This window comes from Vanacampus margaritifer, chromosome 19, assembly GCF_051991255.1.
Source record: "Vanacampus margaritifer isolate UIUO_Vmar chromosome 19, RoL_Vmar_1.0, whole genome shotgun sequence".
NCBI lineage: Eukaryota > Metazoa > Chordata > Actinopteri > Syngnathiformes > Syngnathidae > Vanacampus > Vanacampus margaritifer.
Window position 1 is genome coordinate 5,002,280 of NC_135450.1, and position 19,792 is coordinate 5,022,071.

The 19,792-nt window shown below is 39.4% G+C and overlaps 1 protein-coding gene across 1 annotated transcript in view; it reads left to right on the top strand.

Moving 5' to 3' along the window:
• The window catches only part of emilin1a (elastin microfibril interfacer 1a), a 40,463-nt gene that overhangs the window by 15,247 nt on the left and 5,424 nt on the right, over positions 1-19,792 (top strand). The window contains exons 2-11 of the mRNA XM_077553242.1: positions 2,946-3,062; positions 7,051-7,226; positions 9,128-9,227; positions 9,315-9,423; positions 9,655-9,825; positions 11,404-12,681; positions 15,107-15,521; positions 16,994-17,119; positions 17,250-17,267; positions 17,355-17,489. Of these exons, the coding sequence (XP_077409368.1) occupies positions 2,946-3,062; positions 7,051-7,226; positions 9,128-9,227; positions 9,315-9,423; positions 9,655-9,825; positions 11,404-12,681; positions 15,107-15,521; positions 16,994-17,119; positions 17,250-17,267; positions 17,355-17,489 (2,645 nt within the window). The remainder of the gene's footprint in view (positions 1-2,945; positions 3,063-7,050; positions 7,227-9,127; positions 9,228-9,314; positions 9,424-9,654; positions 9,826-11,403; positions 12,682-15,106; positions 15,522-16,993; positions 17,120-17,249; positions 17,268-17,354; positions 17,490-19,792) is intronic.

The window sequence follows — 19,792 nt, forward strand, 5'->3', positions numbered from 1 at the left end:
GGGATAAAATTCATAAATTTGATCCATCTTCCCCTCCTACTTGTTTAAATTGTCGAAGAAGCGATTCTCTTATTCATTCCTTTTGGTACTGTACATGAAACCTAGATTGACATTCAGGATTGTCTTTCTATCGTCTGTAAACAGAGATTTTTGTTTACGTTAGAGACTTGCTTACTTCAAAATCTGACAAAATAGAAATATCCAGTGGAATGGCAAATTTCATTTTCTTCATTAGTTTATAAGAAGTTATTGTTACAACATTGGAAAAATACAGACCCTCCAGGAATAATTAAATGGAAATCTTTAATGAAAAATTATTTAAATATTGAGAGAACTATATCAGCGACAAAAATAAACAAAAACAAAGCAAAGCAAATATTTGAGGCCCTGTAATTAGTATTAGTACTATTAGTATTATTGAGTTAAATTAATGTATTAGGTATATGATTTACTTACCATTTCTATAAATTATTGTCTTTCATTTTTTGGTCTCCCAAATATTTTTTTTCTCTTTCTTCCATAACGACTGTATGTTAAAAGTAGCACCAGGAATATATTGTGTTTGTGTGTATATGTGTGAGTGTGGAGTAGGATATGTATGTGTACGTGTATATCTGTAGGTTATGTGAATATGTATGTTTGTAACAAGTACCGTATGTTTTGAGTGTTTTGGTCATGTCTGTGATGTCCGTTTTTTGTGTGTTGTGACATAATTATATTTGTTTTGTTTACATAGTCCTTGGTTTAGCTTGTCTTTCAGATTGTTATTGTTGTTGTTTCGTTTCTCGGGGTTTGTTGGTTATGTTTGTGACCTTTGTCTTTTGCATTATGAAAAAAAGAAGAGAAAATTTGTTCAAATAAAAACAATTAAAAAAAAGGAAAGAAAATCATGTGAAAACTCCGCAGAGAAATCAATGTATTCAAGTTAGGTGGCCTTAGGTGGCAACGTAAGATGGCCACCAGTGGCTTCACTTATCCCAACGGTGAGTAAGCGGCATTGACAGTCCATTCATATGTAAGTCTGTGATAAAAACGTGTAGATTTTGCTGCTTAATTTATATTCCACAACCGCAATATCAATCAGAATGCCGTGTTTAGACTAGTGGCAGCGCATAGAACATTCCATTGTAAAGATTACATTTTTTTTTCAAGTTGACTCCCCTTTAATTTAACAGTATTGTGGCATTTTTGTGACTCTCACATAATTACATAAGCTTTATTAGAAACCATTCTCAGTATGATTCAGTGTAGTTCTATATCACTGCAAACCACAACCACAAAAAGTATGTCCTACACTTATAGGTTTTGTGTCCACTTGTACATACAGTACAGTAGTGATAGGAACACGAGATTGTGACAGATTTGGAGAGGAATGAACCATGATTAAGCTGTTGAGTGGGGGGGGGGGGGTCAGCAGGGGTAGGTGCAATTAAACTATGGAAACACATGGGTGGAGTGATACGAGCGGAACAAGAATTGGAAAAGTGAATTAGAAAGATTGAGAAAGACTAACAATCTTTTTTTTTTTTTTTTAACTGAACCTCAATAATTTACCAACAGCCACTCACATTCACAATTATGGACAATTTAGAGTCTTGAACATGCATATTTTTGGAATGTTCGAAGAGCCCAGTCAGACATAAACCCCTTCGAACACCACTAGAGCAACATGGTGCCAAGTGTTAACCGATTCCTCTCCTATGGCAAGGTGTCCCAATAATTTTATCCATATTACAGAACCATGGATTTGGCATTTTGTAAACCCAGATTGCAGCTCTAAGAACGTACAGGGTGACAGAAAACAAAGAAAAGGTCAATCATCACCTAAACTTGAATAACTTTAGAAATAATTAATCAATTCTTTTTATTTTTCAGATTTACCAAGAAGAATTAGTGTTCTAAGAGTCTACCAAATTTGACCTTCGAGATGCTATGGACTACTGAGGAAAATACATTTATAGTTGAGGCATATTTACGGCTTTCCCTTAGAGATAGGGTGAGAAGCTCGGCCATCCGGGAGGGACTCAGCGTTGAGCCGTTATTCCTCCGCATTGAGAGGAACCAGTTGAGGTGGCTCGGGCATCTGGTTCCGATGCCTCCTGGACGCCTCCCTGGAGAGGTGTTCCGGGCATGTCCCACCGGCGGGAGGCCCCGGGGACGACCCAGGAAACGATGGAGAGACTATGTCTCTTGGGATCCCGTCGGAGGAGCTGGTTGAAGTGGTTGGGGAGAGGGAAGTCTGGGCTTCCCCGCTAAAGTTGCCGACACCGAATAAGCGCTAGATGATGGATGGATGTAATCCACGCAGCTCAATTGCAATTCAAAGAACGGTTCGGATGTCGTGAACTTGTTGACCCATCTGTAGATCATTGAGTGGACAGGAAATTCTGAACCGTTCTTTGAATTACAATTGAGCTGCGTGGATAGACTTAAGCAGAAAATATGCCTCAACTATAAATGTCTTTTCCTCAGTAGTCCATGACATGGAAGGTCAAATTTGGTAAACTCTTAGAATATTAATTATTCTTGGTAAATCAAAAAAAATTAAATAGAATAGATTAATTATTTCTAAAGTTATTTAAGTTAAGTTGATGACCGTTTTTTTTGTGTCACCCAATGAATGTAACTAATCCGATCTCATCTGAAGCCACAATATGCACAACGTCGTGTTGACCGTTTTTTTTTATGTGTGTGTTTTTTGGGGATACAATGGTATCAATTGTTCAATTAGTGAAATTGTCTTGATACGATCTGACATTTTCACTAGTAGACCACTTGAATGTACAAAATAAGCATGGGTGTGATTTCATATCAATTTGTTCTTGTTTTACTGGAAAACAAAGACACGCCTTGTCATCAGGCCTGACTCTGCATTTATAGTAAATGGTGACACTCATCATTTGTCATTTCCTTCAGTCTGTGTTTTTTTTTCTGTGGTATCATAGGAATTGGTGTGCTTATGTGGTGACCCGCACTGTTAGCTGTGTGATGGAGGATGGCGTGGAGACATATATCAAACCAGACTACCAACGCTGTACCTGGGGCCAGTGTCCTCGAGTGGCGTGAGTAACTATTACTCATGTACACACACACGCGCACGCGCACACACACACACACACAGGTTTGTTTTACTATCTTTGTGGGGCCATCTCATTGACATAATGCATTTCCTAGCCCCTTTCCCTAACCCCAACCATCAAAAAGGATTGCCTACCCCGATCCCTTACCCTAACTTCAACCATAACCCAATTCAAACCTAAACTCTAAAACCAAGTCTTGACCCTAAAAAATAGGTCTAAACTTGTGGGGCCCAGCAAAATGGCCCCACATGAATGGGTGGGCCCTACTATGTAACAAAAACAAAACACACCCACACACACAAAACGGAACCTCTGAGGCCAAACAAGCAATCCATTACGGGATGACAATTTTTACCAATGGAATTTATGGAAAAAAATTATCTAACTGTTCCCATCTTAAAAGTATGATTTGAACACACAAGTTAACTTATATAAAAATAAGATGTCCGAATTTTGAGCCTCAAAAGAGTTGAGCAGTTTTCAAACTATCAAATTAGGGTTGGGCGATATGGCCAAAAAATTCGATCTCAATTTTTTTTTCTTTACAGTTATTCAGGACAATTATGATCGAGTTTAATCTAATAAACCCAACAAACGTTTATTGAAAGGTTTCATTTATTCAAAAATTGTTCCTGTGCAAAATGTTCAGACAACAAAAATACTTATATCTTAAATCAGTTTTAACATAAACTTAACATTCATAGTTTGTATGTACATCCACTTTTCTGTTTTTTCCCCATGGAATATATGAGACAATTTTGATTCTTTGTAAATAAAGTATTTATTGGTCCTTTTGAACAAATGTTCTTTTATTATTATTTTTTTTAAATCAACTTCCACATATGACTTTTGATTTGTGTCATATTTGATACATCCGGCCACAATGCTATAAATTCGTACATTTATAACTGTCAAAAATATTATAATAAACAGACACATTTAACATATTAGTATTCCCAAAAATCAGAACGAACATTTCCCACTTTTGATAAGTATAGGTGTCTCTCCTTTCTCAATTGTGGCGATCTTGCAAGGTCACTGGAAAACCCATCGGCTGGGTGATACTGCCCTCTAATGGATTATCTGTGCAATGCATATGTCAGATCATATACTGTAAATCAAGGTTTAAATTTGAAAAAAAAATATTATACTCAAATAGAAGGCTAAAAAGGTCTTGCATTATATATGATACGTTTGGCTTTATAGGGTTAAATTAACGCTGCAGCCCAGATTGAACCCCCCAGCGGACTGGTTTTGGCCCACGGGACATATGTCTGAAACCTCTGCTCTAAAAAGCAATTTTTTCTTGAAAATTCCTACTTCTACCTCAGGGGTGTTACTGTACTCTCTGCACACTCAAACAAATATCTTTCTCCTCATTAACTTCCTGCCTTTTATTGCGCTGGCTTGTATTCCGTCTATTGGCTCCAACGTACCTCTTCCTGTCTAAGGATACTCATTTCACTCAACGTTGTTTTATTTTCGAGCCATCTTTCAAAAGAGTCTGGTCAGAGAGGTGCTCACTTGTGGTTATCCTGGTGTGTTGCCAAAATGTCACTATGTGCATGCTCACACCGCAAGGGTTTGATTTCAGTGATGAAGTGCTGTATTCAAACCCACACATGCATTACTGTGTTGACCAGGGAATATCCAGTGTCCTCAGTCGAGGAACAATTTGACTAAAGATGGGATGGATTTGACGATGTTCTCCAAATACGGATGTTACGCAGTGAGAAAACATTCAGCAAACCCTCGTGATGTTTTTGTTCTATTGAAGTAATAACCATATCGCTGTGGACACTAGTTTCGCCCCTTGATCCTTATGCCTGCCTGAATCATCTGCCTAAATGTGGGCTGTGGCCAGAATGGAGCCGAAAAGGGGCTTCATCCATCCCGCTATCACCATCTAGTCTAGCACACTGGAAAATAATCTCAATATTCCTCTTTTGTCCTTTATATAATTGTTCTTCCACACGCCACCTCTCTTGCTGTTTTTTATATTTCTTCTGAGAGCACATTGTATCCCTTCTTCTCACGCTTTTAGCGCAGAGAGCTGGAAGATGAAGATATTTTCCATGTGCATATAAACTTTTGAGTGCCGCCTATGAAGTGGCATTAAAAGGGAGCAACCTGCTAAACAATTACTGTCGAGGCTCGTTAATGTATCTGGAGTTGCTGCCGTAAACCTTTATTGTGACTTCCGTCCAATTCTTGGCTCATTATTGAGGCGTGTATGGCCCTCAATCACAAGTTGGAGTGACACATTAATGAGGGGGAGAACTGGCCAAGATAAGCATTCTACTTTCTCCTACCAGCAAGACATCGAGTTTTCGTAGTGGCTAAATATAGATATCTTGGAGAATGAAAATAGCAGGGAATGTTTACAACTCTGAATGGTTCCACCTGTCGTCAGACTTCTACTGTCCTGCGCCAAAAAACCTCGCCTATTTTTTCTCAATTCAGCCTGTAGTAACGATGTGTAACAGCAGTCATCTCTCAACTCTTTCAAACGCAATGTGTGGGTGGAGTGAGTTGTTATTGGCTTCACCCAAACACTTATCGGTTCCCATAATATAGGACCGGGAAACTTTCAACAATGAGCATTAGGCATATCTCATCGTTCAAGGTGATGTCATGCGCTAAAATATCCAAATGGATTGCTGATATTACCCCCTTAAGGTAATATCTTTCTGTGTGGCGAAGGCTTGCGAGTATTTGCGAATATAGCAAATGTGTTTTTTCATCAGGCTTCGTTAAAGGTTGCAAAGGGTTGCATAAACGTTCGCCAGGCGTTCACAAACAGTCGTTACGGTCGCACACATTTTTCAATCGTCCCCAAGAAATTTCTTGGCGAAATTTTGAACCAAGAAAAACTGTTTGCAACCATTAAAACTGTTTGCGAATGTCTGGTGAATGTCTTTGCAACCATTTGCCACCTTTAACTCATTCACTCCCAGCCATTTTTCACTGAAGCAATTCCCTTCTCTCCCCAGCGTTTTTACTGGATTTTGACTGATTTTGCAAGGCCCACAGAATATTGTGTTCTATTGCTATAAAAACATGGAACCTACCAAAAGAAAGATTAGAGTCTGTTCTTTCATCAGGAAAAAAAGTATGTTTGTATCTGTTTCTGTTTTGCAGCAATTAGCATTATAATATAGCTAAGTTTCATCATTATTCATAAATGTGTTGAAAACTGCTTGTTGCAGCATGGCCCTGGTTGATCTCTTATACTCTGCTGCCACCTGCTGGCCGTTTTTGTATTAACTACCATTGCTTTAAGAGACCTCTTCAGATCAGAGCCTACATCAAAGTCTTCTGTACGTTCTAGCATAAAAAAAAACATAAACAAAAATATATAAATACGTTTTTGGGACCATGGCAATATTTAAAATAGGTTTTTATGCGTTTTTGGGAGCAAATGAGTTAACAAACCCTGACAAAACATCAACATTTGTTACATTCGAAAACACTTGCAAGAATCCGCTGCTCAGTGACATACTACCTTTGAGCATCCAATCACTCAAATGCTATCCCTATTCTTGTCACAGCATTGTTATAATAATACATTTCTTTATATAGCACTTTCAGTCAAAATTCTTTAAATAATACAATCTGATAAATTAACCAGTTAGAATTCAACTAATTACATTTATTTTCATTCCCGCTGCATGATACTTGCTCAATGCAACTTAACTTTTTTTGGGTGGCAATGAGCGCTGCCATTTTGTACTCTACCACTCTCTAATGTCAAAGTGCCCTCGGGCTTGCATTGTAAACGTCATGTGACCAAAACCAGAAAACATAGCGCCTTGAGATTGATGAAATTGGATGGATGAATCCGTGCCTAATTCCTCTTCATTAAAGCCCATTGCCAACAATATCTACACGCTTCCACATGCAAGTTTTTTGTTGTAAAAAATAAATTCAATGTTATTGTTGTTCACCACTCAATTCCCTGAATTCTCAGGTACCGGACATACAGGAGGCCGAGGTACAAGGTGGCTTACAAGATGGTGACAGAAATGGAGTGGAAATGTTGCCATGGATACTCAGGGGAGGACTGTCACGAGGGGCCCGTCAACAGTGGACGACCCCATGTCACACAGACAGGCCACACACAAGGCAGCGGACAGAGTGGAAATGGTAATTAGCTGCATGCTACCAAACTTGAATAAAAAAAGTAGTCAATACAAATGACAGCAAACATATGTAAGGGTCATATAGGCTATATTTAAAAAAAAAATGTTAAAGTATTATGAGTATGACATAATCATAGCTTCCACGGTTGTAGCCTGTAAAAGGGGAAAAAAACAGACAAAGGAAACCCCACTTGATATTAGTACAACACTTTACATTTGTTTTTACTAATGGTGTCATTACCTAAGCCAAATTATTCGAGCACATAATAAACAAACACTCATGAGTACCTTAGCATAGCACATGCTTTAGCCTAGCATGTGATTTAGCTTAGTTCTTGCTTTAGCTTTAACTTAGCATATCTTCGCTACTATGTGAAAAACACTTTTGTCCATTTTTGCCTTTTTTTTTTTTTACATTTCTATGTTTTAGGATGAAACTGAATGCAGGCATATCAAAAACATAAAAATATAAAAAATGGAGAAAAAATGGACATAAGTCTTTTTCACATAGCAGCGACAATATGCTCAACCTCAAGTTGATGGTTTTATATTACATGTTAGTGTAGTATTTTACTGAAATATCAACCATGTATCTTGGTTATCCATGCCCTATTATTAGTAATATTATATTAACTGATTGACTGATCTTTACACATTTTCACTTTTTTATGTACCGTAGTAATGTTCAGCATATTACATCTGTTGCATTTTTTTTTAGGATCCGAGCTACAAGATATGCATTCATCAAAAGAGAAACAAACATGTCTAGTGGATGAGTAATTAACAATCATAATAATAATAATAATAATAATAAAGTATGGTTTTAAGTGACTAAAGTTCCATATGAAATGATATTTTCTTTATTACAACATATGGTACATATGTAGCATATCAAGATTTCAAGTGTTCTTTAAGAGAAGAATAAGTAATAAAACGCTGTAATTGTAAATTTAATGTTGTGGTTTATGACGCACCCTTTTGTTTTGCATAGACATGATGCAATACTTTCCATTATCTGTGACCTATATCAAAACCAGTGGAAACCGTCACACTGAGCCAGACAGCATTTGTACACGGCCGAAACCACACAATCTCAACTCAAGTCTAAAATTACTTCCTGGCCCATAATGATCTTACTTCCAAACAAGAACGTACTAAAACTAAACCAAACAATCTGGGGAGTAAAAGTCAGGTTTGGCTGGATAATAATTAAGAGACACAAAAATTTTGCAGGAAGTCTTACCAGAAGAGTAGAAACTCTTCTTGTGGGAAAGGATATGTCATGAACATATTTATGTCTTCTTTTTTTTGGGCGCGCGTGTGTGTGCGTGCGTGTCTGTGCGTGTAAGTTTGTGCTCTTGAATTCACCTGAAACATGTTATAAAGCCCAGTCCCTTCACCTTAACTGTATACTTCAGAGTCCTGAAGTTGTCAGGAAACCAGAGGAAGGATCAAAGGAAAGAAAGATGAAACAAAGTGAAATCCAGCACCAATCAGACACCACCTACCACTCACAGTTACAAAACCAGAATCTTTCACCAACCCCAGAAACATCTAAATTTCAACAGATTAGGGAGACCTCAAGAGACCAGATGAAAGACTAAAGGAAGGAAGGATAGGTGAAGCAGAGTGAGATCAGCAAACACCAGCCACCACTGATTCAGCGACCAGTGGGAAAAGCAAATTCTGTTTGAATTATTTTTTTTTGTCAGTGGAATCACTGACTACTTTTGTCACTTTGTCAGTGGAGACTAAAATGACACTTCACGTCCAGACCTTTGAACATCAAATATTCTGCTGATGTACTTTACCGTGTCTAAGCACACTTGTCAATCAAATAAAAAAAGGCACTTGAGTATAATGGAACCAGTCCTCCTATGCCTGTTTTACTTTTCTTGTAAACAGGTGACAGTGAAAAGGTGAGACAGCTGGAAGAAACAATCAACGGCCTTACTAAGGACCTCCACAGCATACAGACCTCCGTTCATGATCTAAACCGGAAGTTGTATGTGAATGTGTTTTTTAATCCAATGCATTCATGCCACGTTATGCTTCTTGTAAATAAAGTAATGTCAACTCTTCTCCTGTATAGTTCAGTTCTAAATGGAGCTATTGTGCCAGCTGATTCAGCCCAACCACACATGACGGAAACAATCAACAAAATCCACACAAAGCTGGACCATCTGTATAATAGGACACAGGTAAATAATAATAATAATAATGAAATATTTGTCTAGTGTATTGCATTATATTATCCAATAATGATATTATTTGCGTTTTTCCCCTCATAAAATAGCCAACAAAGTGTAGCTACACAGTATGTCATTTTAATGAACAATAAGTCCAATTTTCTGGACACTACTTTATTGTGTTTGCCCCACAAAGAATATTCAAGGCAAGCATAAACTATGTGATTTGATTTGTTTGTTCAGGTCCATGATGAGACCCTGCTCAACATTAACAACCACTTAGAGAATGGAGGGGGTAATGACCTAGATGGAGCCACTGTAGGGGGACATCAGGGGAACCAGCTGAACACACTCAAGGCACAAATACTGACAGAGCTGGAGAGAAGGGTGACTCTGTCCTGCTCTGCCTGCCAGGTGAAGTCCGATGTACTAAACATAAATAAATGCCAGGATCAGATTAACATCAGGTGTTTTTTTTTTTTTAAAGAACCTGCTTATTTATCCAGGTGCTTCTTTGCTGCAGTATCAGTACTTGTTCTGGTGTCAGGTAGTGTTAGTAATATTCCCAAGTATTATGAATATCTCCTATCTTTTCCCCTAGAGGGTGAGGATGACTGTATAAACCCATTTAAAGCCATAACTTTCCTCTCCATAAACATTGAGTCACTTCTGCCCTCATTCACCTTTCATGGTTCATTACAAGAAGGCTTATGCCTGTGAGTGCCCCTCACAAGAAAAAGTAAAAAAAAGTAACTGCATTTCCTGGAGTAAATAACGGCGATGTATAGTGCCCATTTTCCACTGCACTGTACCAGCTCACTTATTAATGTGTTTCCTGTGGAAAACCTACTGTAGACCATGTGTGTGACGTCAATCACTGTTGGCCATTCTTAATATAGGAAACAGATAAGCAACAAAATGCAGCAATTTATCTCTAGAAATCTTTGCAAGTACATTACATACATTTTCATATGATCACTCCTACAGTATTCATAGGAAACTACAATGTCTTATCACCGGTGAGTTATTTATAGAATTGACCTTCCTTGACTTGGTGTCTGTGGGGACCATGTAGGTGACCCCAATGCTAACATTAGCTTCTCCTTACTGTAACTTAGCTCAATGATGCTCCAATCTCCCCTTTGTTGCAGCATCTTGTTTAACTTCCTGCTGTTATTCTCCTCTTGAATAATAAAAACGTTACAAAAAAAATATATATATATATATAAATTACAATAAAAAAATCTCCTTACCTTGATGCAGTTGATTCTCATTCTCTTCCATTGTTGTTGTTAGCATTTCTCATTCCTTCCTGATTTGCTCAATGACGCATGGTTTTCATTTTTCTGCTGTACTATTTTAACCCTTGTAAGGAAAATAAATAAATAAATAAATAAAATCTCGCAGTATTGGAGCCAAGGGTTGACTCCTCTCTTCAAACTGTGCTAACCAAGTCATTTATGAATATTTTTTTTACTTTTAATTAATCAAAAAATCTTTCTTCCACATATAATAATGACAATAATTATTTAGAAATGATTGATGGTGCCATTTTTAACTTCAACATTCTGGGTGAAATTTCAGCTTCCTCTGATATGTTTGATCTATGATAATATTATTAATAAAAAGCAATACTGCACGAGGGTAGTGGAAAATCAGCCACCCCAAAATGAGCTGATAGTTTACAGTGTAAAAGTGGCAAAATGTTCTCCAAAAGGGTGAGCATTTATTAACTCATTCACTGCTAGCCCAGTTAAAGTGGATTTCTTACGTCAATAGTCGTCAATGACATTGAATGAGTGTACAGTGTTACATAAAGAAGAATTCCCAATAGGGCAGAAAACAATGAAGCTAGAATGGACCAAGTACTTTCAAGTCAGCACATTCATTAATTTTGCAAGTTCTTGCATGAGTAATCTCGCAAACACTTCCAAATGAAAGTCAATACTGTGACAATAGAAATAACAGCTCTTGTCATGTTCTTGTTTTCAGGCTGGTGTGGAAGATCTGAGGCGACAGCAAGAGGCGGACCGAGAAAGAGTGAGAGCCCTTGAGAAACTGATCAGCTCCATGGACCAACATTTTAGGCAGAGCCTGCAAATCATTCGCAGTGAGACTGAACAGTCCCAGACGTGCTGCAACACAGTCACTGAGCTGGAGAAGAGATTATCAGATCTGGATGTCCAAGTCACCTCCACTTCCAGCAAGTGTGACATCATCAAAGGGCGACTGGATAAGGAGCTGGCCGGAAGTGTGGGAGGAAAGGGAAGGGTGACAGAGGACAGGGTGAATGGCAAACTGAGAGAGTTGGAGAAGAGGGTGAACAACACTGTGAGAAAAACAGAGCAAAGGTGTACTAACACTGGCAATAACTTGAAGGATAGTGTCCAAAGAGATGTCACGCAACTACGAAACATGGTCCTCAGTCAGTTGGATGATCATAGCTTCAAAATCGGAAAGCTAGAGCTCGATGTGGCTATTCTTGGAGACACTGTAACTGACCACAGTCGACGTTTAAGCCAGCTAGAGAACGTCACAACCTTCCTCGACAGAAGTTTAATAGCGACTGCAAAAATGTGCAATGACACTTGTGGGCGCAACGGAAAAGGCCATAAAACTGAAGAGACTGTAAAAACGTTAGAATGGAGAGTTGTGGCTAACCAAGGGGAAATCCAGAAATTTAACACAAGATTAAATGATTTGTCTGTGTCAGGTGACTCACTGGCAGACAGGATCATTAACCTAACAGATGATGTCAAAAAGATTATTGCCGTGACAGGCAAGGATGGGGAGAACTTCAACAGGGTAGTCACGGAAGTTGAAACACTAAGCCAGGATTTGGAAGATTGTTCTATTTGCAAGAATGTAGAGGAAGACTTACGTTTGCTGGCCAACTCCACCACAACGGGCCTCAACAATTGCCAGACCGAGCTGAATGACATACGCAGAAAGGTGGACTCGGGAGAAACGGGGTGCTCGCAGGTGTGCTCAAACCTCCAAGAAGAGGTAGGCCGACTCAGAGAGGAAATGGAGAAGAGCAGTCAACTGTGTAGAATCAACATCAATGATGTGAGGAATCGCTTAGACGGTCACACTGACCACAATGGAAGATTAGGAGGGGATCTGAAGTCCATCCAAGGAGAGCTATCTAAGGTCATGGGCACATTCCGATCCATTAATGACACTCTGAAGAGCATGGACACCACCATAGAGACACATGGTTACACCATAGATGATTTGACTGACACTCAGGACAGGATCCAGTCTGAGGTAAAATGAATTGGTCATGACACTGACAGTTGATTTTTCTATGACTGCACTTGTTCTTTTTACCGTGAAAGCAACCAGCAACCTCAAAATAGTTTAAGGGTACGCTGGCTTTCAATAAGGCAAACAAGAGAACTCTTCTGCCCCGCAGGTTTCTGTTTTCTCCGAGCTTGCCTTAGGACACCTGCGTTACCGTTTGACAGGTTTACTGTCCTAAAGGTTTTTCATACAAACACTGTAATTATCATTCTTTATTTACTATTCTCATTATAATCCCTTAAGGTGCAATTAAACTATTCTGCATATTTGTACTGCAAACTACACAGCAAATGAGATCATACACATGCAGGCACGCAAGGAGCGATGTCAGAATCAAACTGCAGTTCTGCACCTCTAAAAAATAGTTGGGTAAAAAATAACGGCAATTAGATTAAAAACAACAACAACATAAAAACAAACACACAAAAAGTTGGGTTAAATAAATAACCCAGAAAACAAGCCCAGAAATTGAGTTATATGAAAAGCAATAAAAAATTTAATAAAAAAATAAAACTTTTTTTTCCTTTTGGGGGTGGGGGTCAAAATGAATAACACTCTATATACAGTTGTTTTGAAAATAACCCAATTTGGGTAAAAAAACTGCACTGATTCACTACTTGGGTCAATTTGACCCAATTTCTGGAGTGTTTTGTGCAAAATTGGGTCAATTTGACCAATTTTTAGGTGTTGTATAAAATGACCCAATTTTGGGGGACTTGTTTGTAGACAGCAGTCCAAAAAATTGGGTCAAACCCAAGTGTGACCCAAGTAGTGGATCAGTCAATTTTTGACCCAAATTGGGTTATGTTTGATCAAACTGTTTCTAGAATGCACACAAAACCCCAAAAATTGGGTTGATGGTTATTCATTTGACCAAACTTGTTTATTTAAATAAATAACCTGAAAAGTTGTGTCGGTCCCAAACAACCCAAAAAAGTCGGGTTGGTTATTCAGTTGACTCAACTTTGACCCAAGTTAGGTTCAAAATATAGAACTCAAAATGTTGGCTCGGTCCCTTTTGACCCAGTTTGGGTTATTTTTGACTGTTTTTAGAGTGTAAGATGGTAGGTGGGTTTGATGCCTTCCTCAAGCGCACTTTGGCAGTCAGGCGGCAGAGGAACAACTCTACAAAAAAACTACAGTAGTTGCCATTTTGCAGTTTGTCCGCAGCATAAGTGTAACCATCACAGTCTGATTCCAAAGCCCAAGTCCTGACAGAAAAGGTTATGACGTTACCATAATGTTAGCGTAAATGCTAACAACTAACAAGAAAAAGAATGCTGCCATAAATCGAGGACACTGTGAAATGTTGGACCAGAATAGCTTGTTTTGTTTGCATTAGCATCACTGCTTTTTTAAATCTGTGTGCAGTGCGTGTACAAGCTTTTCTGCACACTAAAACAATCAGGCAGTTATTATTTAAGGACATGACGCTAGAACTCAGACATGTTTTGTTATTGTTAAGCTCTATGGCATCTCATCATGTCTTTTCTCTCTGTAAACAAACGCAAGATTATTTAAAGCTGCTCTATGTAGCAATTTACCCAAAAATAACTTTACAATAGCTTTTTTATTTGACCAATACTCAAAAAAATTTTAATGAGCAGATTAGCACCTTAGCTTTTCACAATGGAGACTCCTGCAAGCCTTTGGCCAATCGTTTTCCTCCGTCTTTGGATGTGGCATCATACACGCAGTTTGTAGGTGAAGAAGGGAGTGTGCAGTTTCAGTTTTCGGCCTGCCGTGGCAGTAGCTATTCGAAAATCAATTTCCTGCGTTGAGCAGCTTTAAGTTACACAGTATTGTTTTCATAAAGTCCTTTATGTGTATCTGAAAATGTAAACAAGGCCACTCAACAGTTAAGGTGCCAGTTTGATTCCTGGCAATCTCATATACAAATATACATTTTCTTACCCTTGGGAGTTATATTCAGATATGATTTGGTTGTTAATCAAGAACATAGCACTAATAGGTCTATCTGAAATTGTTGGTGTTATATAATTTATACATGTAAACTGTACTACAACTGATTAAGACCTAATCTGCTGATACTGTATTTAAGTATGGACTAAAATGTATGGACTGTCATTGCATTTTTAAGATGTTACATAGTGATTCAGTCATAATTTGTACCGTAAGACCTAGATCATCCCGTGATGAACCACTGTTTTATGAAACTTTAAATAGCCTTTGAGAATGGAACACCATTTATGGCAGCAGTGTCATTGTTGCAAGGATGTTTTATGTGTTATTTCATTGAAGTGTATGGACTGAAACGTCTTTTCTTTATGGACTGTAACAGTTGTTTTGGCTTTGAGATGAGTCTCTATGCGGCCACAGAATAATAGACTTTGTGTCGCACACTCAGCATGTCTGTTTTCTGTTACAGGTGGACAATATGAAGAGCGATCTCGCTGAGCATGTCAAAGACTCAGACATTCGATTCGGCAGCGTTGGCAAAGACATCGAAGTGATCAGGAGTAACTATGTGACGGAAGTCGGGGAGTGTCGGCGGGCAAGCGATGGCCTGGAACGCCGTCTCGACAAGCTTGACGGACTGTGCGGACGCTTCGACTCTTTTTCAAATAGTTTACAGAGGATCAAGGAGGGCCTCAACCAACATGTCTCTGGGCTGTGGAGCTGTGTCAATGGACTCAATGTAACAGTCACATCTCAAGGACATCTTATCGATAATATCCAGAATGTGCAGCTCGAGAACGTCCACTCCAAAATACACAGGCTGAACTCATCTCTGCTAGACTTGACGAAGGAGTTCCATGATTTCATACGACAGGATTTCATGGGTAAGACTCAGGGGATGCGGGGCATGGGATCTGACTTTTGGACAAGATATAGAGCTTGGTTAATGGGAGGCAGTTAGGGAATGTAAAAAAATTGACCAAAGAAAGAATCTGGCCTGCCAAGCATTCACTTAAGAGGCTATAAAGTCTAAAGTGTGTGAAAGAGGAGTTTTTGTAAACATCAGGGTGAAAGACTTAGTCACACTAGGTCAAAGCTCACAGATTTCTTGGCATACAGAAAAAGTTTCAGGAATCTCCCTTGAGCCATCGTTTATCAGTAAGAAGAAGAAGTTTGTCTCTTTTTTTTTTCACTTCAAGAAGTAGTTTGCGATTTTAAAACTGCTAGCATGATTTGAATGTGGCCTCACTTCAATAATACCCCGCTCCCCCCTTGAGTCTCTGACCAGAAGCACCTCTCACTAACAGGCATGAGATTATGTGCACATTTGTGATAAAGTCACCAGCCTAGCGCTAATGCTAAAAGCAAAGGAAGGATCCCATTAAAATGCTAACAGGAAGTTAGCTTCGGGTTTGGGAGTGTTTTTCCTTCAAATAACGAATATCTACCACAAATCTTGTGGAAACACCACATGTGATCTAACACTACGCAAAGGCACAAATTCTTCCCAATGTGTGAAAAACGAGTTATTTTAATAGAATTCAATCACAACTTTTTCTGTACTCTTAAAAGAACAGTCGGTATTTGTTCTTACTGTTTTTTTCGTTGCTATTATTTGAGTTCATTCTATTCTTATTTCACTTTCTTATTGTTTTATTTTGTCATTGTCCTTTCAAGTTACATTTAAAGTTGATATTTCAATGATTCAAAGACTTTCTTGTCTCAAAATTCAAGAATGCAAACATCCAAGAATTATTATTATATATATTTTTGTCTTAACACACATTTCCACATGACATGGCATGAAATACAATCCCTGAGGTCCCAGGTTAACACAAAAAGTCCCAAGACTTGTGAGAATGAAAAAAAAATCTAATAAAATCTGCATTTTTTCTGCCAAAAATTGCCATCGACATCGGCCTAAAAAAATGCATATCTGTTGGGCCGTATGTGTAAACTAGCCAATGTTAGCAGAAGCTGCTACGTTGCTAGCATGACTTGAGTTAACCTAACAGAGAACCTGGAGAAAAGTCACAGCCTGTATCCAAATTCACAAGGCTGGCTCCTCCGAAGGCCGAATTTGTCAGCTGCATGACGTCACTCCTGGCGCGACTCGACAACACGCGCAGACTTACAAATGAATGGAGTGTCGGTCAATGCGTTACTGACAAGCAGCATTGACAATCCCTTCATATGGAAGTCCGTGCGTGCTGTCGAGTCGCGCTGGGAGTGACGTCATGCAGCCGACAAATTCGGCCTTCACAATTTGGACACAAGCAAACATTCAAACCACTTATTTGACCCATATCCAAAACGGAGTTATAAAAAAATAAATTGAATTGTTCCTGTGCTCCAGGTCCACCTGGTCTACCGGGCCCCAAAGGTGAGCGAGGGCAGTCTGGGCCCCAGGGAGCTACGGGACCCCAAGGAAAGGTGGGGCCTCATGGTGAGCAAGGCAAACAAGGACCTCTTGGACCCCCAGGTAGATAACTAAACTAAAACTCTCCTTTAGGCTATACGAACAAGAACTGGTTTGCAAGTTTCATTGTTTATCTTAATAAGATCCTGATGTCGTAACTCACTATTTGTGTTTTCTCCATCTCATTTTCCAGGTCTCAGAGGTGAACAGGGTCAGTGTCGATCTAACTGAACATCACATGAAATTTCCCATTCCTGTTTTGAACTCCTGCTTCTTATCTGTCTGCTCCCACCATCAGGTCTTGCAGGGTCTGACGCCCATGTGCCACGACTCTCATTCTCTGCAGCGCTCACCAGGCCCATGAGGGGTGTAGGAACCATCGCTTTCAACGAAGTATTTGTTAATGAAAAAGACGTCTATAACCCCAGAACAGGTTTGAATTAGCATATTTTCTTTTTTTCCCTTTTTTTCTAAATTTTTGCTAAAACACAATTTTGCAAGCTAGGCACACAGTTCACAAAACCACATACCCAAACTGCAAAGTCCCTCATAACAGGTATATCCTGCAAAATGAAACACTACAACCAAAACTACATATAGCTTTATCAAAGTCAAACTTTTGTTTCAAGTGGCACACACGCCGCCATTCATATGACCAGATTTATGTCTCAACAGCTGTTGGGCATAATGAAAAGAACTCTCATCTTTAGTATGCTTTGCCATAATACTAAAACAGTTCAAATGGTTCTTCAGATTGTTCACATGCATAGAAATATTTGAAGATACATACATGCTGTTGAACATATGCACAGCTCTACCCCTACCTTTCTCTTCCTCCCCCTCTCATTCTCACCCTCGCTCTTCCTCTTCCTTTCTATCCCACATCTTCCATTGTTGTTTAAATTTTTTTTTTTATAGTGCTTAATTCCTGATTGAGGTATAACCATTGAGGTGTTTGGCCAGCTGGCACATAAATTGGCCAATTAGCTCATGTAGCATCATTTTTGAATGTCAGTGTTTTGAAATGGCAAACGTGACCTTATATCAGATTGTTGTGTCTTATGTTGAAAATCGCAATCAGTGCATTTAAAATTGCAAAATGTTTGTAAAGCAGAAAATGTGTTTAAAGTTTTGGAGATTTGATAAGAGGTTTTGCTCTCAGCGTGTCTGTTTAAATAACTGCAATGCATGTCATTTTAGTGTTTTAACAATTAAAGTGACTACACCACAGTTGAACATCCCAAATCGACCCAAAGCAATTTAAAACTAGAGCTGCAACTGTGTGCGGTGAAATAAAAAGCTTTCAATAACTTTTTAAACATCTTTAGATGAGACACCCAAAGTTTAAAAACAATCTATTACATTGTGGGAAATCGTTCAAACTTGACCTCTATTAAAGGCCAAAAATGTCATCCAATTCAAAAGTAATTCAAAATGGCAAACTTCCTGTTTAGTCAATTGCTCCAAAAGGCTTTATTTTTTTTTAGGTCTTGGTGTTACAGTATGCCTCCCAATTTTCTCAGATCTAGGTGAAACGTACAACTAAGAATGCTTTGTTAAAAAAGAAATTTAAAAAATAGACTGAACCAGCCATTAAAAATCACACAAGAAATCTCTAAAATATTGATTGTTATGCCAGGTCTGATGTGTTTGTAAGTGAGTGTCTGCCCAGGTTTAGACGCTCAAAAACAGCATAATTTTTTCTTTGCAAACAGTGGACAGCGTGCAATGAAATAAAAAGCTTTTGATGATTCAGCTTAAACATCTCAGATAAAACACTCAAACTTTGAAGACAATTGGATAAATTCATTAGGTTTTTTTTTTAGGTTTTTTTTTAGGTTTTTTTTTTTTTTTTTTAAATAAGACCATTATGAAAGGCCAAAAACGGAAACAAATTCCAAAAGAAGATTAGGTTTAGCATATGGCTCCTCCGTGAGTCATCACCTTATCGTGGTGGAGGGGTTTGCGTGTCCCAATGAGCCTGGGAGCTATGTTGTCCGGGGCTTCATGCCACTGGTAGGGCCACCCAAGGCAAACAGGTCCTAGGTGAGGGACCAGACAAAGCATGGCTCAAACGACCCCAATGACGAACACAAACCTTGGACCTTCGTTTCCCTTGCCCGGACGCGGGTCACTGGGGCCCCCCTCTGGAGCTAGGCCTGGAGGTGGGGCTCGAAGGCGAGCGTCTGGTGGCCGGGCCTATACCCATGGGGACCGGCCGGGCACAGCCCGAAAAGGCAACATGGGTCCCCCTTCCCATGGGCTCACCACCGGTGGAAGGGGCCAAAGGGGTCGGGTGCGCAGTGAGTTGGGTGGCAGCCAAAGGCGGGGGCCTTGGCGTTCTGACCCCCGGCTACTGAAGCTAGCTATGGGGACATGGAATGCCACCTCTCTGATAGGGAAGGAGCTCAAGCTGGTGTGCGAGGCTGAGAAGTTCCGACTAGATATAGTCGGACTCACCTCCACACACGGCTTGGGTTCTGGTACCAATCCTCTCGAGAGGGGCTGGACCCTCTTCCACTCTGGAGTTGCCCACGGTGAGAGGCGCAGAGCAGGTGTGGGCATACTCATTGCCCCCCAGCTAGCCGCCTGTACGTTGGGGTTTACCCCGGTGATTGAGAGGGTAGCCTCCCTCCGCCTTCGGGTGGGGGAACGGGTCATGACTGTTGTTTGTGCTTATGCACCGAACAGCAGCTCAGAGTACCCACCCTTTCTGGAGTCCTTGGAGGGTGTTCT